Below are 22839 nucleotides of genomic sequence, written 5' to 3'. Positions count from 1 at the left end.
TACTTTAATCAAAGGCCAAGGCAAATGTTAAAGAGTAAGAGAGACAGAGAGAGGAGAGGAAAGCAAAGCAAAGAAAGATGGAGCGAAATAGAAAGAAGAAGGCGGAGAAGAATGATGAGGTAGAAGAGCTACTCCAAGCAGCTGAGGACGAATTGCTCCTCAAGCTTTCCCTCGATTCCCACACGTCCCGCCTCCCACCCGACTACCTCCCCTCCGATCTCGACCGCCGTTTCCAAGCCCTCAAATCGCGACCCTCTGTCTCCCCTAACCCTTCTTCTCACTCTCTATCCGAATCAACCACGTCTAGCGTGGACGAAGAGAAGCTCTCCGCCAGATTCGCTGCTCTCAAGGGCTCTCATGGAATTCCTGCCAATGCCGATCCCAAGTTGTTATCCACCGGTGATGATGCTACCGATGATGAAGAAGATGAAGTGGAGAAGTTGATTCGGTGGGCCAAGGATGCCGCTCGTCTCGACCCCTCTCCTTCGTCCGATGAAGATGACGATAACGACGAAGACGACGACGATCATGCAAAGGGACACCCTCGGAAATAAAATGGGTCTACCCTCTTATTGTAATGTGCGATATCCAAGTCAACTTTCGTGTAGCCATTTCTCTTCAAGAAATTAATTTTGAATAAATAAAATACGAGCTTCTTCCTCTCCTTCTTCTGCTTCTTCTTCTTCTTCCTATGCCTGCCTCCCACCAATTAAACTGTTATTCTCTCTCAAATTGCTGAACATCTTCTTCCATGAAATTTTGCAGGCTTTACATCTTTCACATTTTGGCTAAACGACAATTTTAAAAATCAAATCAAACCAATTTTATCATACACTTGATACTTGATTTTTTTTAAATCACTTTTTCATAAATCGTCAATTTTTCAAACGAACACATTTTGAAAGTGCTAAACCAAACGGCCATAAACTAAACACAACAGCTGAACTCTCGTTTGCTTGGGGAAAAAAAAGGTGTGGAACCATTGAAAACAGTGAAAGGCTGTGAACGAAGATAAATATGTATCGTATTGTACATGTCAATGTATAACAACTAGATAAATTAATATGGACTCCAATGAAGCCTTTGAAAAAAACCAAAAAAACAAAAAAACCAATAATATCTAACAACTACAAAATCACCCTTCACAAAGGGCTGAGGTTCATAATCGGATGAAGAGCCATGGACACTGACTTCTTCTCCTTCCTCCTCCTCCTCCTCCTCGAGGTTGTTGAAATCTTGAAACTTTTTCTTGCTAGTTGTATATACCCAAAACAAGTTTGAATTCGACCAAAGTTTTCCCAGTATCCTGCAGTGATGGTATTAAAACCTCTGTATCGTTTAGGAAGCAAGTAGGATATGATATATATATCTATATATAAACAAGGATGAGAAACAAAATGGTAAGGTTTGTTCCCCCTCCCTCACCTGGCATAAAATTAACGGAATTCATCATGGTACTCATCATCCTCATTGTCCTCATTGAATATAGCACTGTAAAATACATACGGGTTATCAATCATCTCTGTCAAGGTTAGGCGTCCATCTTTATCACCATCTGCCTGCAATAATCAACTCACCAGATAAGCCATCTGACTTAATTGAAAATTTCTTATTTCATGGAATTCATATAATACTTGTCACCATCTCTGAATTGTCCTAACCGGTATGTTTCACCACAAAGTCAACTAATTTTTTTTTTTGATAAGTAATAATCTGTTTTATTAAAAGGCGACCACAAAGTCAACTAATATTGATCACAAATTCAACTTTGAACATAAAATTCTGGGAAAGTAAGTTTATACACAACTAACACTTACGGGATTTTTTTTTTTTTTTTAACAAAAGAATATATTGAGAGGAAAAGATAAAATGAAATCGCCAAACCCTAACAGGATCACAAGGCATAATCAATCACAACTAAAATGGTCTGAATTTTAAACGAGAACATACTATTTGGGCAACCACAATAATGTTCCCAAATCAGAGCTCCCCTCTTAGCTGGGAAATCAGCTTGTGAGTTCTCTGAACTTGGTAGAAAAAGAATGCTACCCCTAAAGGTCCTTGGGAGACCAGCTATCTACTTTAGCATACCGATTTATCTCCTACAACCCATGAGATCAAGAGATTCCCAATACCCTGCACAACATGCAGACTCCTATGAACTCCCTCCAGCATACTTTATTCTATCAACTGCTGGCAAACTCATTATGCAAATTTCAGCATAATAGCCAATATGCTCTGGGAGATAAGGACCTTAAGACCTAGATGATCTGTGCTTTTGATAAGTAATTCAGGAGCCAATAAGCTCTGGAAGATGAGGAGCTTAAGACCTAGATGATCTTTGCTTTTGATAAGTAATTCAGGCCCAGATACTTCAGAGAAGAAAATTAGATGAGTTATTCTAATGCATTATCGGTACTTAACCTGCCAATACCTATCTTTACTACAATGCCAAGAGATAATACAAGATAAGTCCAGAACATAAGTTACAGAATCATGGACAAGAGGAGCTAGATCTCAAGCTTAAGATTATGTAGATGATTAGAAATCTAGTGAATTTTCATGTATACTTCATGTGTATTTGAGTTGCATCTCTTGTGCTTTTTAATGAACTTGTTTTACTTATTAACAAAAAAAAAAAAAAAAATTCTAGTGAACTCAAAGCATAAAAATGTCTAGAGAGACAATTACTCGACCAATCTCAGCTGAGTGGATAAGTATGTCACTAAGGGCCCTATCATTTCTCATCCCAAAATATCATACTTGAAGCGATAGTAATAGGCAGAGAGTCATTACTAAACAAAAACAAAAACCTCATGGCCATATAAAAAAAAAGTATACACGAAAATACATCCAGGTGTACATAAAGTGGGAGCCTTAAAAAATAAAATATAGACACTCATATAAAAGGCTTTTAAATCACTTTAGATCCAACTTAATTTTAAGAATTTAGTCCCCACTTCAGTCACTAAGACCATCTACTCCCTAAGGCCATCTTGTCGATATTAATAGCATATAGTGAGAATACCATTAAATGGAGTAAAGATACATAAAATAGAAACTAAATCTGCAAGGCTGCAGTGTCTCCTCTTATCAACCTCATTCACGACAACACCTAATTAGTATATTTATGTACAATATGATACCTTCAGCTAACAGATTGGCTATCACCTAGATCCCCTAGGGAAATTTTATCATATTGTTGCAGATTTATTTTTTAATTTGCTGTGTGGTAGTTGTTTGCTTAATTTTCTCTTTTAATTTCGTGGGTTTGATAAAGGGGTATGTTAGAGGGCTGAAAAAGGACTTATAAAGGACAAAAAAGTTCATAATTGTTAAGTCTAAAACCCAACAGAATCTGGCCAGCTGTATTTTTCTCCACAAAGGAGAGCTTACTTTTTAAAACAGACCCTAATCGGCCTCCATATTTTTACCAAGTTGAAATCCTAATCAGCCTCCAGATTTTAATCTAATTAAAACCCTAACTTCATCCCAAACACCCGCCTGTTTTCAGCTTCCAAATAACCCTAGGAAATTTTCTTGCAACCCTAGCTCAAAAACATTGTTTCAGCCATCAGTTTACAGCCTCAAAATACACCCCACGTGAGCTTAAAAAAACTCAGCTCTCGCTATCTTCAAGCTAAGACCTATGAAGCCTAAAAACAATCTCCCTAGCAGACAAATCCAAAACAGGTAGAATTTTTATTTTTTATTTTTATTTTGATAAGTAAATGGAGTTAATTAAAAACCAAATGGCACACCCAAGTACACAGAAAATATACAAGATAAGAACCTAACAAGAAAAAAAAGGGTCATGAAAACTAGAGCTATGAAAGCAATCATTTTTGATTTGGCACCGGGTATCCGGAGCTTCGCTTCAACTAATCCCAGGGTGCACAGGCCCTCGGCAAGGATTTTCTCGCAAGTGCACCTCAGTTAATTCAAGAGGCAAACCCCCAATCCGATAGCCCTAAAAAGCAGTTTGTACTTAGTGGGTTTCGAACTTAAGACCTTGAGGAGCATACTCAAAGTCTCAGGCTATCCAACCATTGAGCCAACCTCTTGAGGGGCATACTCAAACTAGAACTATGAAAGCAATCATAGGCATTTCTCCACTGAAAAGGGTATGGAAAAAGGTCTTTAGATCCGCCACCATCCTCTCATTGACTTCAAAGCTCTGGACATTTCTTTCTCTCCAAATGCACCACATCAAACAAAGTGGAATCATCTACATAGCTTCGCTTTGAGAATTACCAAACTTCTTTCTTCAACAAGGGAGGAGATCTCTCACCAAAAAAAGTACCATAAGGCATTAGCTACCTCACAATGGAGTAAGAGGTGGTTAACGGTTTTCCCACCCTTCTTATGCATGCAACACCAATTTACTACAACGATTTTCTGTTTTCTTAAGTTGTCTACTGTAAGGATCTGTGATGAGTTGTAATAACAGTAATACAATGGATTCAGTTTTTAATTGTTGTGAGACATTAGGTTTACTTTGATTTTGAGTTTATGGAATTATTGTATCCTTATGTTTCTAATTCGAGCTCTTCCTACGGGAAGGGTACAGATGCATAGCTTGATATAGGTTAGCAATTGTAAACTTTTACCACGTCAGATGAAATAAGAGTAAGAAATCTATTTGAATGACAAGTTCTTCTGCTCATCTAAGAAACAGGGATCTTAACAGCACATTTTAAATTAAGCTTCTCTTAAGTACTTTTTTTTTTTTTTTTTAAAAGTATAAGCTTCTCTTAAGTCCTAAAAGTTAATTTACGTGATATGAGAGAACCAAATCAAAGACCACTGAAGATGCAAAACAAGTCTCCAGATTGTTTATAACACATTTAATCACTTATCATTTAACAGGCCCCTCACCATCAAAAGATTTACTCATGTAGTCATGTTAGTACATATGCAAAACACTCTACTGCATAGTAAAGATCCACCTTCCACATAAGTGGCTGCAAATTATATTTAGAGCTTAGATAACTCATATCGGCACATCAAATGATACAGGAAGTACAAATAGACACATTTATCATAAATTAAATAAGAAATCAGTTTTCAGCCAAATAAATACCTGTGATATGATGTAGTCTGCTTGCTGTTTCGCATAGTATCGCTCTGATGGGTGAAGTTTTCCAATTACAGGTAGTAGTTCTACATCAGACAAGTATCTGTGAAAGAAAAGTAAAATGCAAGTAATTAATTAATAGTATACATCATTCACAGATCAATATTCATATGAGAAATGTATCTTGCTGAGTACCCATCACCATCTTTATCAAGCTCAGCAAACAATTTTCTAGCAGGGGCCTCCATCGAATCATCATGTTCATGTGAAGAATTGTGAACTTCTTCATTATAACTTCTCACCATGTCAAATAGCCCATGAAAAAATTCTTTGAAATTAACCTTCCCATCTTTGTCGGTATCTCTTTCCCTAAAGATGAAAAAAGGCAAAGTGAACAATTGACCAAGAAAAAGCAATGACTTCCAAAAAAATGAAAAGCCCCATTAAAGATGTAACTAATTGAAGGAAAAGTGAAGCAATATAGCAAGAGGATAGATTTAACAGAAAAAAGTCGTTGATCAAAACAAGATAAAAGAATCTCCTCGGTAACAAGCAGTTAAATATCCTCAATATGGGCAATAAATGACTTTGAATATAATTAGTAGCAACGAACTTCATGCACTTGTAGCTAGAAACTAAAAGGCCAAGTCCCAACAACAAAGAATTCCCACCTCAAATACCTAGATGGTCTAAACCACAATACGTAGATAATTAGGTCCATATTAAACAGATTGAATTGAGAACTGAAGAAAGAGGCCTGTCGTAATAATGAAAGTGATATAGAAACTCAAAAATTCTAGATTAAATAATTTAATATTTAGAATATGATATAAGAGAAGGGGAATCTAGATCGGGAGGAGCAGATTGACACCTACTAATTCAATTGATAATCTAATGTTTTTCACTATAAGAAATTTGTTTCATGCCCTTCGGGAATGATCTAATAGGTTGGTCAATGCTTTGTAGCTCACCACATGGCAAGAATGTACAACTACAAACTTGAATGAAACGTATGATTCAAATGATTTTATCAAATACACGGGGTTAAAAAGGATGCAACACTTAATAACTGCCAGAGAAGAGAGCTTGATGAAACTCATCTCACCTAACTTCCTCCTTGCACAACCAATGAAGTAGCTTTGGGTTTTTGGTATCAGCTGGATGCATAAAGCTAGAAATCAAGAATAGAACAGTTGAGGAACAGTATTAGATTCAATTGGCAAAAACATAAAGAAGCTATTTTGCAATAAAAGAAACTTGCTAGACAGTATAAGCTCACTCGTTGAACTCGGTTAAATTTAAGAGACCGTCTCCGTCTGCATCTGATGCATTGAAATGCTCCTCTTTCCACCAGCCCATATCATAGCCAAAAGAAGTATTATCTGTTAAGATAAATAGAAATCACCATCTGAGACAAACTCAGATAGAAATGAGGCCATGATGGCCTATGAAAAGACATAAGATATGGCCCTAAAAAGAGCAAATTGATAGCAACATTTCACTGTAGACGACCCTAATGGTAAGGAAGGCCATTATCTAGGTCATCCCCTAGAATTGAAAAATATGAAACCTCATAAAAAGAATAGTTACATGGTAAGGGAAACAAAAGAGACGCTCATGAAATGGGGTAAAGAGGAAGCATAAAAATTAAGATACCAGCTTATAATGTTGGAAATCTTATGATCCAATTTAAGGAACCAAATTAAGATAAAATTAAAAAATCTAATGAATTTTCATCAAGTCAAGTGATTCTAAAGTCAAATGAACCAAGAGAGGTATAACCAGATCAGTGAAACTTCACTCACAAAGAAAGGCAAAAGGAAAAAACACATCCACCAAAGAAGGATAGACACTCTCTCGCTGAAAACATCATATCTCCATCAATTCACTGGACTACAATGATATTAGCGAACAATAATAGTGAAATCAGAACAGAAATATATCAGGTATCACAAAAATATTCAATGTCTAGAAAACTGAGGAAAAAGAAAAAGAAAAATATACCGTAAATTCCACAACATATGCTAAAATCGAGCATATTTAAAAACATACAACCAACCCAAAAAATTCCGCAAGCAAAGTGTATAAATTAACCATTATCCAAACATCCATCAAACAAAAGAACAAAAGGAAAAATCTACAGAAAGCAAAGGCGTTCACTGACCCGCATTCTGAACCCAACTTGGGGGGTCATATTCGGCAAAAGAAACAAACCCATCTTTGTTCTTGTCGTGAGCGTCCATCTCCCTCTGCGTCCTATGCATCACTTCCCTGTCGGCCTGCTGCAAGGTCCACTCGGTTAACTCGTGCTCGGTCACGAACCCATCAGTCGGGTCCCCATCGATCTTCGGGAAGAGCAACACCAGCCTATTGGTTACATTGAACCTATCCTCATCGTTCAAGTAGTCCTCGGCGTCCATGAAGTCCTCCCACTCGGGCTGCGACTCGGCGGCCGGGGCCGAGTCCACGTGAACGACCTCGGGATGTGCGTGCTCGAAGTACTGCTTCTCCCACTGGCGGTCCTCGCGGCGGAGCTCGATGTCGGCGACAATGGGGTCGAAAGGGATGGGCTCGTGGTGGATGTTGTGGGCACGGGGAGAGAAGGTGAAGTTGGAGCGAAGCTTGAGGCGGCGGTGGCGGTGGTTTGGGGGCTTCATGGGAGAGTGAGAGATGAGAAGGAGAAGAAGGACTAGTATGGTTAAGTATATGAAGATGGAAACTTTGCCCATTCTCTGTATTCTACCCAATCCAATATATTATATATTATATATATATGCACTGGTATATGTTTCACAATGCGATCAAGATTTCAACTGGGTTTGTGTATAACATTCCAAAAATTCAAGATTTTGGGTGATTTCAGGCAGATGGAGAGAATTCAAGATTTGGGTGCGTCAGAGAGAGGGGGGATCTAGCGGGTTTACGCAGAGAAGAGAGAGAGATATAGAGACGAATAGGAATTTTGACTGGGAATGGAAGTGGAAGTAAGACGCGTGAAGGTGAATGCTTTGAGGTTTTTTAGATCTGCTAGGAAACAAACACCAATTTTATATTTATGTGTTGTTTGTCATCTGTCTGTCAACCTCTACACTCTACACGCCCTTTGGCGATGCCAACTTCTTATGTTTTTGTGTTTTAAGTTTTAACTAGCCACTCCTTGTCGCCTCTCATGAATCATCATTTGATATAGAGCAGTAATCCTATATGATATACTTTCATTTTGTTTTTTTTTATAAGTACCTTCCATTCAAGGAAAGTGGAGAACAATTTAACAAATGCCAAAAGAGTTACTCCCTCACAACAAATCCAAAACATAATAAACAGTATAGAAATTGTAAATAGAAAATAGACAATGAGTCAAATAACAATCTCAATGAACCATAAAAGATCAAAACCTCTATAGTTTAGGCAAAAGCCAATAAAAGATTCTTATAAAGCAGCTAAATCACAAAATCAAAAGATATGGGTAGGAACATAACCGTCACGAGACTTTTAACCCTATTCAAACCCCAAAAGGCGACTTGGATAGATATTCACCAGTGAATCCTCTTCCAAATGGATGGACTGGTTTGACAATGAATTGGCCCAAGGATGAAGGGTCCATATCCACTTATCTTACCTGGTTTCAGATGTGAGATGGAATAAAAATCTGTGCTAGATTTTGGAGGCCTCAAAGACATTAATCCACTTTATCCAAGCCCCAAGTTCTTGCTTCAGGAATAAGGAGATCACGGATATGGGCTTGGGGAGGCTAGAAAGGTTTGGTTTTGGTGTAAGAGTCAGTTTCAAAGATTATGAGAGAAATATGTTGACATTTATGTGCAACACAAGATTGTTCAAAATTGATCCAACTATGGCCGAGTCGTGGGCAACATGGAAGGTTGTAGAATTTTGCAAAGACCTGTGAGGCTGTGACTTCTGTTGTATTGTATGTGTTACAAGCATTATTATTCGGTTGTTTGGTCATTAAAACTTTGCACAAGCATTGATTTCTTTTTAACCGTTTAATCATTAAATTCTTATTTACAAGCATTTACAAGCTCTCAATCCTTTTACCATTGGCTATCTTATAGTTAAAGAAAGACTTGGTCATAGACTTTAAACATATGTATTTATTACATAATCATAAGCTTTTAAAAGAAAAACGTTCAGCACCTTTTGACATTAACAAGGAATGCATTTGTTCATTAATAAGTTTTATGGTTTTCACATCATATGACCGTTTGGTCATAAATTTATTTTTCCTATGGCAGTTAGAGAACCACCAGCTCACTTGTGTTTATATATTGAGTTCACAAAAGAGTTTTAGAGGATACTTCATTTGCCCGCAAAACTCTATTTTTCTTAAACTCAAAACATGTGGCAATGTTCCATCTATATCTTCTATTCTTTGTGTTTTCTCTGCATGGATTTTTTTATTTTTATCAAAAAGATCAAAGAGTTGTTCTATTAGACTTCATTATTGGAAGTGCATCCTTAACAAAGTTAGACGCTATAGTTTAATTCTAGGAAGTTGTCTGTCAAAGGATCCGATCGCATCAAGTTATATACTCCTGAAGGCACAAATAAACCTTTAAGGATAACGTCTTTACGTGATTGTATAGCATTATGAGATCTTTCTATACTCTACTACTTTAATCTTTGTATTTTATTGTTAATTTTCATATTGTAATTATTTTATTATATCAATGAGAATTTGTGTACCATCCAAAATTATTTCCAATAACTTCAACATGTTATGATTGAAGGTGGTGCATTGGAGATAATACATGCTATGTGAAGGGAATTGGTAAATGACGCAAAAACTATGCTACACAACTTCCAGTCATGGCATATATGGCATGCAAATAAAGAAGCTAACGAAGCGGCTTATTGTTTAGTGAAAACAACAACTCATCAATTGTTGGAGTAAGTACGAGCAAAGGATTATCATATATTTTTTTTTGAAATATAGTACTTACATAGCAAGATGTAGGCACTTGATTTTTATGAAAGTCCTATAATTTTACCTCAAAAAAGGTATCATTCTTCAATAATTGAATGGAAAGAAAAAGAAATATCTTAAACATACTGAAAAGAAAGTATCTACTAGTAATGTTAAAAATTACATTTTTATTTTATAACTTTTTTTTTTTTAATTTTCATGAATAATGATGAGTGATACAACAAAAGAAAAGGATGACGGCAGGGGGGATTTGGATCCCCTGGAATTCCAGAATCTGGAATTAAATGATCTTGGCCTTCCATTTTATTTGAAGGTCCAAAATAAGCCACATGGCTAAAACCCACTTATTTTTAGGATACCAAAAGACATTCCCTCCCAAAACTCATTTCTTCCTCACGTCAAACCAGCTTTACCCTTCTTCTTCTTCTGCCTCTTCTTCAAGCTTCTTCCTCTGCATTTAAGGCTTCTTCTTCCTCACATCTAGACATTTCTTCCTCTGCATCTAAGGCTTCTTTTCTTTCGAAAAGGATTGACATTGATTATGTACCAGTTCTGGAAAAAAGTAGAACATCTGGAGAAAATCAACTTCTTCCCCTTCTGGAGAACGCCAAAGTATCTGCAAAATAATTTATGAGAAAAATCTAGCTTCTTTGAGGCCGTTAAGGTTTCTAACAAAAAATGTACATGGTCTATGATCTTTCCGTGAGTGTTTTTGTTCAGGAATGTACCATTTACTCTTACTCTGCAGTTGTGATATGTAAAAACACGTCCGGAACAAACAAAGTCCAACAGAATTTTCTCACGATTCTTTATTTATTTATTTTCTCAATTCAAAAAAAAAATAAAAATTGCCTCAATACAAAAATACTCACAAAACTTATAATCCAAAAAGGCAGACAACAACCCAAATCAGAGAACCCAACCTGACCGGATATTTGGTATTGGCGTTTGGCGTTGGGTTTTGAGTGTGGATTTGACTCCGCCTCAAATTTTATTTTTTTGGCCCAGATGCGAACAAAGACGAACCGGCGACGAAGAACCAACAAGCCAGAGTCCACTAAAAGCGGCAGAAAAGCCGCGCGATTCAAGCAGCGGCTCAGCCTCAATTTTTTCTTTAGGTTTTCTGCGAAAGACGAAGAAGGGTAGCTGGGATTTTTTTTTCAGACGTGAGGAAGAAGTGGGTTTTGGGAGGGAATTTCTTGGTATCCTAAAAACAAGTGGGTTTTGAGGGAAGTGAGTTTTAGATGCATATGAAGAAGAGGTAGAGGAAGAAGAAGGGTAAAGTTGAGATTTTTTTTCAGACGTAAAGAAGAAGTGGGTTTTGGGTGGGAATTTCTTGGTATCCAGGTTTAAGGAAGGAAGTGGGTTTTAGCCACATGACTTATTTTGGACCTTCAAATAAAATGGAAGGTTGAGATCATGTAATTCCAGATCCTGAAATTTCAGGGATCCAGATCCTGGCCGAGGAGGGGGAAGCGTAAACTTGAAACTTGACTTTTGGTGGCCTTATAAGGTTCATAGATTCTAATCTAATCTAATGTATTATGTATCACACGTTCGTGTATGACGCGAGGCCCAAATTGTCATGCGCATTGGGTATTTCAATTTCCATATTTAACTACATAAAACCCACTTTTTGTCCCCTTCTAATTTTAAATACATAAACAAAAGAAAAAAAAAAAAAAAAAAAAGAAGAAGAAGAAGGAAGCACATTTTTTGCCATCAAATTCAAGGCTAAGAAGGTAGTAAAGTTCAATTATAATTGTCAAATAAATATTTAGTAGTAAAAATTAACAAAATTAGTTGCTTAATTTTTTCAATATCAATTTATAATAGACTTAAATTAAAGTAATTTTAAAAATTACATTTTTACAACACATAAGTCAAATCAAAATGAACAATTTTTTTTTTAAAAAAGAAAAATAAAGAAATGGTTGTAACACACATGAAGATGTGCAAAATCCAAAATCATGAGAATAAAGAAGAGTTAAAAAATGGATGTTAATTCATCTGCGTCACGGACATCATGCCATGCCATGGGCCATCTTTTTAACTTGCCGCAAGTGGGCTCATGAGCTTTTTTGTCCGTAATTAAGCTCTTGAAGTTTTACGGTCGTTAAGTTCTTTCACTTCAAACTTCAAAGCATGGCAACTTGCACAAATATTTCAATACTGATTTGCTGATCAGAAAAAGGAAACTTTTGAATTTTTGAAAAAAAAAAAAAAAAAAAAAACCTTGAAAGGGTATTTACCGTAAGTGAGTCTAATTTGGATTAAAAAATATATATATATACAATCATATATGCAAGAAAAGAGAGAAAAAAATTAATTAAAATCGGTGACAAGCCCTGTCGCTGATATGTGTACGTGTATATAAATAGATAGCCTTTTGACTCATTTTTGTGCAACAGTCTCAGAACTGAAACAACACCAGCAGCGGCAAAAAGATTGATACTTTTGCATGATTTTCTCACACCCAGAGAAAAAGGTAATGACCAACATACAACCATGATGCACTTTTTCATTTTTCTCTTATCTTTTTGAATTTTTTTCGGAATTTTTTTTTTCTCTGCAACTGCACACAGTTATCTCATCTTCTGACATCTTATTGTAATAATTTGGTTTGTTTGTATGGATAAAACGAAAAGAAAAGAAAAAGAATTTTAGATTGCCATTTCTCTCTCTCTCTCTCATCTGTCAGATATTAATGGGTATGCAGATTCCAGTGGGTTTTTGCAACTTGGTATCGAGGCCTTTTTCAATCCCAGCTGTCCTATTAGTAGCAAAGTAGTTGGTGGGGATGGGACCAATTGACCCATCCTTTGCACCTCCTCTGTGGATGGATATATCAGGATAACCCATCAACATCACCCATAATTTCTATGTCTACCCCTTGTAAATTTTCACCACAATTTCAAGCTCCTTTTCTTAACTTAACACCCTAATTTTGTTGTTTTTCATGCTTGTTTGCTTTGTTTTGTTTTGTTTTGGGTTTTTTTTTTTTATGGATTCTGGTTGCTCCTAGTTTGTTCTTATTAGGCCCCTTATTCTGCTTTGTTGTTTGTATTTTCTGTGTTGGTGAAAATTTTTAACAAAGAGAGAAGGGGTGGAGTAAGGTCTTGGGCACTCAAGGTTAGGTTTTTCCTTTCCTGTTAATTCAATCTGTTTAGCAAAATTGGAAGAAAAGTTTTTGATTGTTGGTTAAACTGTCAGACTCCAGATAGTGGTAGTACTTTGAATTTTCGTAAATTCTGTTCTCTTCCTCCCAATGGCGTTTTGTGTAGTTGCTGGGATTCACTGTTTTCAGGGTTAAAAATCTCAGGAATCACCGAACTTGAGTATTTTCAACCTATGGTTTAAAACCACGGACCTTTTAGTGGGTTTTACTGTTTTGGTTTTTCTTGACTGAAAAAAGGTGAGCAATTGAGATAGGTTCTTTCTAAATTTAGTTAGAATCCACAATCTCGGCTTAGGGATTTCACCTAGGGGTTGTAAGTTTTAACTAAAATAGCACCCTCTTTACTTTACACTTGCAAAATTACAGTTTTTTTTTTTTTTTTTTCTTGATTTTTTTTCTTTTCCAATTTCTTGATTTTTTTCTTCTCTTATTATGTAACTTGGGGCCTCGATTATGTAAATTGGTTTTTGGCATTCTCATACCATTTTGAATTGAGAAGTTGATATTTTTATGTCTTCTCTTATTAGCAATTGAGGAGCGTGTATGTAGTTTGTCGTGTTTTTACTCTACAAGGGTTCTTAGGAGGAGAATAAATTTGTGTGGGCCTGAGCTGTTAAAGCTGTTGTTGTCAGTAGAACTTTTGGTTTAACTGGGTTTTTTGTTTTGTTGGAATTGGAAATAGCAATTTGAATGCCTCTTTCTCATCAATTATAGACTTCTGGGTTTTTCTTCTTTGTTTGGTTTCTCCGGGGTCTCTTTCATATTTCACCATCCAAAACCCTAGTTACCATTCTATGAATTCACCGCTGCATTAAATTTCTATTTTTCCCACCCTGTTTAAGACTGCCATTTATTGCATCTTTGATTTTATGGTTTTCAGATATTTCTCATGGTCCAACTGAACTTCGTTGCCTTTTTTGTTCATCAATCGGTCAGCAATCCACAAGAGTCCAAATTTTGAATTGTGGAGCAAATCACTATTGAAATCTTCACATACTTCACTAAGTTTAGTGATTTTTATTGGAGGCGATCCCTGCTTTGGTTTCATTGGCGTTTTCTTGGTCCGTTTGTTTCTCCTCTTCTGCTTACCTATGTAGTCTGACATCTCTGCTTCTCATAATTTAGCCCACCATCGAACTTGTTATTGGAATCCCACTATAAGAATAATTCAGATCCGATTTTGAAGAGCAAGTCCAGAAAGTTCAAAGCTTTGGTGCTGGGTTTAGCTTAGACCATAGAGTAGTTTATTAGATTTCTGTGGTTAATATTCTGGATAGTGGATTCAGAATAAGCTAGATGACTGTGGATGAAGCGGGTAGTGACTCCATATGGAGTAGAGAGCAAAATAAGGCTTTTGAGAATGCCCTGGCAACTCATCCGGAAGATGGTTCAGATCGATGGGAGAAAATTGCAGCTGATGTACCAGGGAAAACCCTAGAAGAGATTAAACATCACTACGAGCTCTTGGTTGATGATATTAACCAGATTGAATCTGGCTGTGTGCCTCTGCCTTCCTATAATTCCTCTCTAGAGGGTTCAACAAGCCATGCCGGTGATGAAGGAACTAATAAGAAGGGTGGCCATTTGGGTCATTATAACAGTGAGTCTAATCATGGAAGTAAGGCTTCAAGGTCAGATCAGGAACGCCGTAAAGGGATTGCTTGGACAGAAGATGAGCACAGGTCTGATTTATTATTTCTGATATGTTTATTTTCTGTTGCAGTATGTATTCATTTGTGGCACCTGCAAACGAATCTACTATTGTTGGCACATAACTATCCTAATTATGGTTAAGATTGGTTACTGTTGCATTACTTTAGTGGTTCTCGTGTCTATTTGCTTTTGTACTTTGTAGTGTGCTTTCGAGTTCGGTTGTATCTTCCTGTGTGGCATCTTGTGCACGGTACCGCTTTAAAATAGCAAGTTCTTTCTGGAGATAACTATTACAAAACGAGCTGTGTCTGATCACTAAGAGACAGTTTAGTTATAGTAAGCTTTGATTATCTGCATAGCTTTCTTAATTGATGTATTGATGCTGTGGCATTTTATGTTAATCTCACGATATGTGCCTATAACCTAATAATCATTTGTCGAGCCCATTAGTATGAAGTGGTAGTATGCCCTGAAATGTAATTATTTAGGTGGAATAGTATGTCCTGAGATGATAATGATTTACGTGAAGGAAAAGGTGAATTTCTGGGCTAAGCACTAGTTTCAGTTAAGTCTCTTCTATATTCATCTATAACGGCTAAAGTGGTACTTGGCCATGTTGTTAATTTTTGTTTCATTTAGAGTTTTGCTATCATTTAATAGTGTAGCGCTTAAATATGTTTTTCCATGATATTGATACCAATAATTATTTACTCATCATACCAATAAAGATTACAATCGTTTACAATGGTATCCTAACATTGTGTTAGTCTTAGTCTTAGTTTTACCTGGCTGTAACCACAACACTAAAAATGATTAGTAGGAACACATGGACTCTACAATATTAATAGATTTTACATCTGCAAGCAGTTTTCTATCTTTATAACCAAAATATTGTGGGAGAAAGAGAAAATCCATGGTCAATATTGTCATGATTATAGATGCTCTCACGGCCTTGGGCTTGGTATCTTTGCTGATTTAATTTCTCAATGTGTCACCTAGAACAAGCTTTTAAAGCTTCAAAAGGTCAGCGCTAGACCAGCTCTCTCAAATGTTCATAGATGTCAACTACTTTTTGTGCTTCTTGCTTGTTTGAAGTTAGGGATAGCAGCAAGCAAGTTGGCCTTCTTGTATTTGGATTGAGAAACTGACTCAGCATAAAATGAGAATGAAAAGAAGCTAATGTGAATAAGAGGCCTTCACAGAGGTTCGTGAATCAGAAGTGCTTAGCCCAGCCACCCACTATTCACATGATGTCCAAGCTGGCAATGCCTAAGCAATGTAGTAGCTTACTTTTGTCCATGTGCTATATGTTATCTCAGTAACATTTGGAATTCTAGATCAATAAATGGCTTAGTTGTGATGGTGTTTAACTGCACCTTGATCGTCCCAAGCAAGTACATTGTCTAAGCCAATGGTCAAGTTGATCTCATCATTTTAGCCTAGCTATTAAAGAACTCTTCTTAATGCTGTTTGAAAATTATGAAGGGTCTAACTCTTGCCTTGTAAAAACACCTAACATGTGTGGGTGGTGGTCCCAGTGGATATATGGCCTGGACTGAAAATTAGATGCTTCAGACCAAGAAAATTGTCCAAGGAAAAACTCATTGTGGGGTTGAATTTCATTTGTCCGGCTTGTGGATTTTGCTAATAATAGATAACTAACAACTTGAGCCATTAAACGTATTGAGTGACTTCGGCAGGTTTTCTATCATCGATCATAAAATTCTTTGCCCTTGATTTTCAGTCTTGATACTTTGTTCCAACGAGTTCTTATGTGATATACTACTGTATGAAATTTTTATTGGTTTTAAACCTTGGATAAGGACACAAAGATTAATTGATTTACTTTCATTTGGCATAAGACATGCGTAGGCAATAAATTATTGTCTTTAGAAATATTTGTTTTCTTTTTGTAATATGTATGGTAATAAGTTTTCCTTCAATAGGTAATCCATTCTCCTTTAGACTCATGTTTTAGTATATTTCCAAACCATGAACCCTGTATCAGACAGGATTTGTTCATGTATCAAAATCCCTTTGGTAGTATCGTTTGGTGTATGTCCTTTAGCAGTTAGCAATTCTTTTCTCTGTTAATTCATGTGACATTACCTGTGAAAAAATTTGCTTTGTTTCAACACTTGAATACTATAAACCATCAAAAGGCATGGTTATTGTGATTGCAGAACTGCAAATATTGAAGCTTTAAAGATTTTCATGTTTTTGTGGTTAAATCTGTTCCCTTTTTGTCGTAATTGTTTTCTTTCAAAATGCTTTCTGAAATTCATGTGCTATGCATTAGATGCTTCAGGTTCTGCTTCTCTTTTATCAAGTTACTACTCTATCAAAAGCATCTATTTTTGGTACTTTTCCATATTTTTCAGTTATGTCATAAATTTAGGTTAGGATGGCGTAATTTTTTATGTAAAAATGGCTCAAGGGTAAGTTCAGGTATCTCTTAGAGGCGCCCAAACTTTACATCTTAAAAATACCATTACCCATGGATTTTGATATAATTCAGTATCTGCCTTAGTTTGATTGCTTTTCCATAATATATATATTGTGATCGTATTTTGACCTGATGTATATTGTAGATACTTTTTAGTCTGAGTTTGTACATGGAATTCATCCTCTATAAAGTTTCTTTGCTGCGTATGTGTGGGAGTTTCATAATTGATGCATCTGTTTGAGCCTATTGCTTTGACTGCAAAGGCTGGCTGCTGTGCTGCCTGAGCATATAATTTCTGAAATACACTAAAAGTCATCTGCTGTAAGCTACATATTGAGGAGCCATGAGTGTATGTTGAGAAAGGAAAAAATTAAAGAGGGACGAATCGGTGTTTTGAAGATACTAAAGTAAGATATGTTTCAATTTAGATTGTCTTTCAAATGTTATACTTGGTTCGATTCTTTAGTGTGTCATATTATCCTTTCTTAAGTAAGCCTTAATTTTTGTATTCTTTTGACAACCAGATTATTTCTTCTTGGTTTGGACAAATATGGGAAAGGGGACTGGCGAAGTATATCTCGAAACTTTGTGGTGACACGAACACCTACACAAGTGGCAAGCCATGCACAAAAGTACTTCATCCGTTTGAATTCGATGAACAAAGATAGGAGGCGATCAAGTATTCATGACATCACAAGTGTTGGCAATGGAGACATTTCGGCACCCCAAGGACCAATTACCGGTCAAACAAATGGTGGTTCTGCAGGAGGTTCCTCTGGCAAATCAACCAAACAAACTCCTCAGCCCCCAGCTGGGCCGGCGGGTGTTGGCATGTATGCCACTCCAACTATAGGGCAACCAATAGGAGGATCCCTTGTCTCAGCAGTTGGTACCCCAGTGAGTCTTCCTACAGGAGGCCATATGGCATATGGTGTAAGAGCCCCTGTACCTGGAGTTATGGTTCCTGGTGCCCCAATGAATATGGGTCCAATGGCATATCCAATGCCGCATACATCTGCACATAGGTAATGTGCCATTTAGCTGCAACATGTTCAAAGGACAGAAGACTTGGTGCTTATGCTCTTGTTGGGTTTTTGGAATCCCTTTAGATCAAAGCCTGAATATTTTTGCTTATATGGCACAAGAAGTTTAATGTTTAAGGTCATTTGTCTATTTTTGCATCCGTTTGAAATAAGGTGTATGGGTAGGAATTACCTGAATCTGTATAGACAACTCTGGAAAAGGTGGCAGTATTTATAAGTAGGACAGGATTCTAGTTTGTTTGTCTTACAAACATTTTAAGAGCAATTATTAGTCTTTAGAGGTAGTCAGTGCTTAAGTTGTAAAGAACCCCTTTTATATCTTTTACTATTTTGAGTAGCATATCTAAGCCACCAGGCTTTGCTATGTATTTTATTTGACCTATCCTTTGTTGATTTGTTTCTTTGGCTATAGCGGATTGTCCAATGTGACTCTTGACAGTTGACGGAAGTTGCCTCTACTAGACCTTAGCAATTGTAAATGTACATATATTTGTTATGGAATAAACTACCCAAGTGGATATAAAGCTGCGGTTGTTGAAATGGCTGCATCTCTGTATCTTATACGAGAAGAGATGCTCTACATAAACTACTTTTATCCAACTTTGCTGATGTAATACTGTTATGCAGCTTTTGTTTAAAAAAAAAAAAAAAATTATAGATTCACGTGTAGGATAAAAGTGTAAAATCTTTAGGATTTTACTCTAATGCATGCAAGATCACTGGGATGATCCCATGCCATTACTTCTTATGGTGGGTTGTTCAATGGCTCCATGTTATTTCATTAAGGATAAAGTTTTGTTGGAAAAATTTTCTTTACCGTAATGCTAAATGTTTTTCTCGTGTCTCTTCAAAATTAATGTAGCTTTTAAAATTATAATTAAATTTGTGATAAATTACTATTAGATTTTAATCCAATGTTACATTAGTTTTGAGAAGATTAACATTACACTAAATTGACATATGTCCAAAATACACGTGCTTAAATGGCATATGAAAGGGTGAACTCCTAAAGATTTGTCTTGATACCTAACAAGATTGCGGTGTTTTATTTTTCAAACAACTAGGGATCCTTGTATTCATGTTAAATGGTATCTATTTCTCAATACGATACAAAGTGGCTTCACTCTTTGTCGTTGCACGTGCCTGGTATCATTCCTATGATAACTTTTCTTCCTGGAATCATTATTGTTTCACGATTGGGCGGTAGGCAGCATGTTAAGTCTTGTGAGTTATGACGACCATGTTGAATGTTGAATGTTGACAAATGAATCATTATGATTTATGAGGTTCGTGGGCCCTTTGGGTGACAAACTAACTAAACAAGCACAATTCAAGAATGGACCAAAAGGATGCTCAATTTTTATTTATTTTTTATTTTTTTCAGAAAAATAAAAAATTCAAGTGGGAGTATAAACTAGAAAGATGTATATATATATATATATATATATATATATATCGTTTTTACTATTTAACTTTGCATTAAAAATTGTTATTTATTTATTTATTTAATGATATTTCATAATTATATAGATAAGAAAATGGAACATGACAAAGGTAAAGTACTATAATCTATTATTAAATTATTAGAAAAAGATTAAGATAGTAAAACGAAATGATTTAAACTTCTAAAAAGTTTTAACTTCAAGTGTTTCTCAACTCTAAAAACAGAACCAAAAAAAGATCAAGATGAACCAACGGTTGAAATGTCTCCTCCTTGAGCAATTGGTAAGGGTTTAGGGTTTTGGATTGAACCCATGAATGCAACACCAAGCCCCTCCTTTTCTCACACACTCAGAAGAATCCCCAAACCAACACACTTTCCTCCAAGACCACACAGGCTCCTCACTTCCCATTTTAGCATTAGGGTCTTAGCCACCCAAAATGCTCCAAAGCCCGCAAATTCTTGTCCCCAAAATGCTCAACATGATCCAGGAAATTTACCCCTCTGGACTGCCACTGAGATAGCTGAAGCTGTAAATGGAAGAATTGTGAAATGGGGTTCTCCTGGAACCATTTCTACAGACACCAGAGCCCTTGAGCCCAACCAATGGTTCTTCGCCATTGCCGGCGAAAACTTCGATGCCCACGATTTCATAACCCCGGAATTATCCGGAAAAGGATGCGTTGGGGTTATTGGTAACCGGGTTCGCGAGAATTGGAATAAGGGTTTTATCGAAATCAGTGGTGATACTGTGAATTCATTGGTGAAGATGGCCAACTATGCAAGAAGGCATAGGTTCCATGGTGCATTGGTGGGAGTGACTGGTAGTGTGGGAAAAACTACTACAAAGAGTATGATAGCTTTGGCTATTGAAAGCCTGGGAAACCGGGTTTATCAAAGTCCCGGGAATTGGAATAATAGGATTGGAGTTGCTTTGTCATTGATTGGGATTCCTAGAAATGCAGGAAGTGTGATTTTGGAGATGGGGATGAGTGCAAAGGGTGAGATTTTGGAGCTTGCAAGGATGGCTAGGCCGTCCATAAGAGTGATTTTGAATGTGGGGCCTTCGCATTTGGAGAACTTTGCGAGTTTGGCGGAGATTGCATTGGCAAAAGGGGAGATTCTAGAGGAAGTGGAACCCGGGGATGTGTGTGTTTTGAATGCTGATGATCCATTAGTTATGAGCCTTCCTATTCCATATGGCATTAAAAAGGTGAGGGAGGTTAGTCTTTATTTGTTGTTGTTAATTTGATTTCACATTCTATCAAATCTCAGAGTTTTTGGGGAGTTTTAAGTTCTAGATATGTGGGAATTGAATTGTTTGGTTTCCGATATGGTAGTTTATAAAGTTGCTTTGTTTTAGACCTGGTTCGGTGTTTGTGACATTATTGCTTAATCAACTCTATTAAAATATTAGTCTTTCAAGCGGGCTGTTGGTGTTCTGACATGATATCAGCGAACTGTGCTAGGATTTAATATGTTCTGTAGTGTTGACATGATAAAATTCTCACATGGATGGCCTCTTAGTTTTATTCTTGATGACACTAATGGTGGGGAACTTTGAATGAACGTCGAAGAGTAATCTGATGGTTCACCCAGAATAGAGTTCAATTTTCTTGTTTTGTAAAGCTGCTGTGCTTGTTTCTTTTACCTTTGCTTATTCATTTAATGAGAAGAATTGGGGTTCATTGAGTGTCATCTATGTTTACATTGAATCAGTAAAAAGTAATCTTCCAGTATTGATTCAGTAATAACTATTTCCTTGGCTTTATCAGGTGCTCTTTGGTCGGAGAGAGGGGTGTGATGTCCGGTTGATTGTGGCAGAAAGTGTTGATGGAGGTCTTGGAGTTCGAGTTGCACTAGAGAAAAATAAAGAGAAGTAAGATCATTATAGAATTTCAAACCCTTTATTTTCTTCATTTTTTGGTGATATGTGAGAAAGGTAGTATTTTTTTTGTTTGCATGTTTTCTATGCATCTGAATGAAAGTTGTTGCAAGCATTTTATGACACCACTTAATAATGGCTTAGATGTAATTGTCCTTCTCCAGTGGCTTTTAACGTAAGACTGAAAGGAGTATTCTGACTGCCAGGGGGGCCTAGAACTTATAAACATTCATGGGGATTGTTGAACTTATTTTCACCATGTTTAGACCATAAAAGGATATTTAATATGTTCTTGTTTATTTAAATTTTTAATTGAGCATTTGCCGCTGCTTTCTTTTAGCTGTCAGATATTTCACTCCATCCCATCTTTTAATCATGTTGATAATAGCTTTAATCAACTTTTAAGCAGTGATACTTACAAATTTCATTTCAATGGCGGTTTCATATCCAGGGTTGAATTTGTAATTCCTAGTCCCGGTCTGCATCTTGCGACCAATGCATGTGCAGCAGCGGCAGTTGCAACTCTGTTGGGTGCCTCTCTTCCTCAAGTTGGGATGTGCTTGTCAAGATTTTGTCCTGTTCAGATGAGGTCGGAGCTTGAAGTTACTAAAAATGGAATCAAAATAGTAAATGATATCTACAATGCCAATCCTGTTAGCACCAAAGCTGCCATTGACCTACTTAAGACCATTGATTGCTGTGGTAAAAGAGTTTCTGTACTTGGAGACATGTTAGAACTTGGTTCATTTGAGATGGAGTCTCATGAAATGATTTTAAATCATTGTTACGATTCCCGTATTGACTTAGTTGGCCTCGTTGGGAAGAGATATTTTGCAGCAGCTGAGAATTTGAATTTATTTGATAAGATAAACACTGTACATGCCCCTGATGCAGCAACCCTTGCACTGGAAATCGTGAAGAGGCTAGATTGTATTGATGTTGTTTTGGTGAAGGGTAGTCGTGCAATGAAAATGGAGAGAATAGTTGATGCAATTAAAGCAATGAATATGCTGAGTCCATGTTTATAGTCATTCTTAATTTCCTGCTGATAAGGCTTCTGAATTTTACAGGACGAAAAGTGCTTCTTTTTGCAGTTTACTCTCCCTGCCGTTCATTATTTTAAAGGCCTGAGCATTAGAGCAATGAATTCTGAAAGTGTGGCAGGCTAATT

The 22839-nt window shown here is 36.6% G+C and overlaps 4 protein-coding genes across 4 annotated transcripts; 3 read left to right on the top strand and 1 right to left on the bottom strand.

Annotated features, from left to right (window-relative positions):
* Positions 1 to 32: 32 nt before the first annotated feature.
* LOC132184504 (uncharacterized) lies at positions 33 to 664 on the top strand. Its single transcript, XM_059598156.2, has one exon. The coding sequence runs from the start codon at positions 78 to 80 to the stop codon at positions 552 to 554; it is 477 nt and encodes a 158-aa protein (XP_059454139.2). The 5' UTR covers positions 33 to 77; the 3' UTR covers positions 555 to 664.
* A 343-nt stretch (positions 665 to 1007) lies between these two features.
* On the bottom strand, positions 1008 to 8207 carry LOC132184505 (Calcium-binding EF hand family protein). Its single transcript, XM_059598157.2, has 7 exons — positions 7242 to 8207; positions 6357 to 6459; positions 6183 to 6248; positions 5273 to 5446; positions 5084 to 5180; positions 1426 to 1559; positions 1008 to 1306 (listed from the first exon to the last, which is right to left on the bottom strand). The coding sequence occupies exons 1-6, from the start codon at positions 7804 to 7806 to the stop codon at positions 1437 to 1439; spliced, it is 1128 nt and encodes a 375-aa protein (XP_059454140.1). The 5' UTR covers positions 7807 to 8207; the 3' UTR covers positions 1008 to 1306; positions 1426 to 1436.
* A 5396-nt stretch (positions 8208 to 13603) lies between these two features.
* LOC132184506 (Duplicated homeodomain-like superfamily protein) lies at positions 13604 to 18737 on the top strand. The gene is made up of 2 exons (XM_059598158.2): positions 13604 to 14882; positions 17824 to 18737. Exons 1-2 carry the CDS (start codon positions 14497 to 14499, stop codon positions 18326 to 18328), a joined length of 891 nt encoding a protein of 296 aa, XP_059454141.1. The 5' UTR covers positions 13604 to 14496; the 3' UTR covers positions 18329 to 18737.
* A 1274-nt stretch (positions 18738 to 20011) lies between these two features.
* On the top strand, positions 20012 to 22771 carry LOC132185788 (uncharacterized). Its single transcript, XM_059599579.2, has 3 exons — positions 20012 to 20996; positions 21559 to 21662; positions 22120 to 22771. Exons 1-3 carry the CDS (start codon positions 20097 to 20099, stop codon positions 22694 to 22696), a joined length of 1581 nt encoding a protein of 526 aa, XP_059455562.2. The 5' UTR covers positions 20012 to 20096; the 3' UTR covers positions 22697 to 22771.
* Positions 22772 to 22839: the final 68 nt, after the last annotated feature.

Source organism: Corylus avellana, chromosome 7 (genome assembly GCF_965113065.1).
Source record: "Corylus avellana chromosome 7, dhCorAvel1.hap1.2, whole genome shotgun sequence".
NCBI lineage: Eukaryota > Viridiplantae > Streptophyta > Magnoliopsida > Fagales > Betulaceae > Corylus > Corylus avellana.
The sequence above is the reverse complement of the archived record's forward strand: the minus strand, read 5'-3'. Positions and strand labels throughout refer to the sequence as shown.

Excerpts from the sequence above, each read along its gene's own strand:
- LOC132184506 (XM_059598158.2), top strand. The coding sequence starts at position 14,497 with ATGACTGTGGATGAAGCGGGTAGTGACTCCATATGGAGTAGAGAGCAA. Across the intron at positions 14,883-17,823 it reads TGGACAGAAGATGAGCACAG|ATTATTTCTTCTTGGTTTGG; the intron begins GTCTGATTTATT and ends TTTGACAACCAG.
- LOC132185788 (XM_059599579.2), top strand. The coding sequence starts at position 20,097 with ATGAATGCAACACCAAGCCCCTCCTTTTCTCACACACTCAGAAGAATC. Across the intron at positions 20,997-21,558 it reads TTCCATATGGCATTAAAAAG|GTGCTCTTTGGTCGGAGAGA; the intron begins GTGAGGGAGGTT and ends TGGCTTTATCAG. Across the intron at positions 21,663-22,119 it reads CTAGAGAAAAATAAAGAGAA|GGTTGAATTTGTAATTCCTA; the intron begins GTAAGATCATTA and ends TTTCATATCCAG.
- LOC132184504 (XM_059598156.2), top strand. The coding sequence starts at position 78 with ATGGAGCGAAATAGAAAGAAGAAGGCGGAGAAGAATGATGAGGTAGAA.
- LOC132184505 (XM_059598157.2), bottom strand. The coding sequence starts at position 7,806 with ATGGGCAAAGTTTCCATCTTCATATACTTAACCATACTAGTCCTTCTT. Across the intron at positions 6,460-7,241 it reads AAGTTGGGTTCAGAATGCGG|ATAATACTTCTTTTGGCTAT; the intron begins GTCAGTGAACGC and ends TTATCTTAACAG. Across the intron at positions 5,447-6,182 it reads TTGTGCAAGGAGGAAGTTAG|GGAAAGAGATACCGACAAAG; the intron begins GTGAGATGAGTT and ends TTTCATCTTTAG.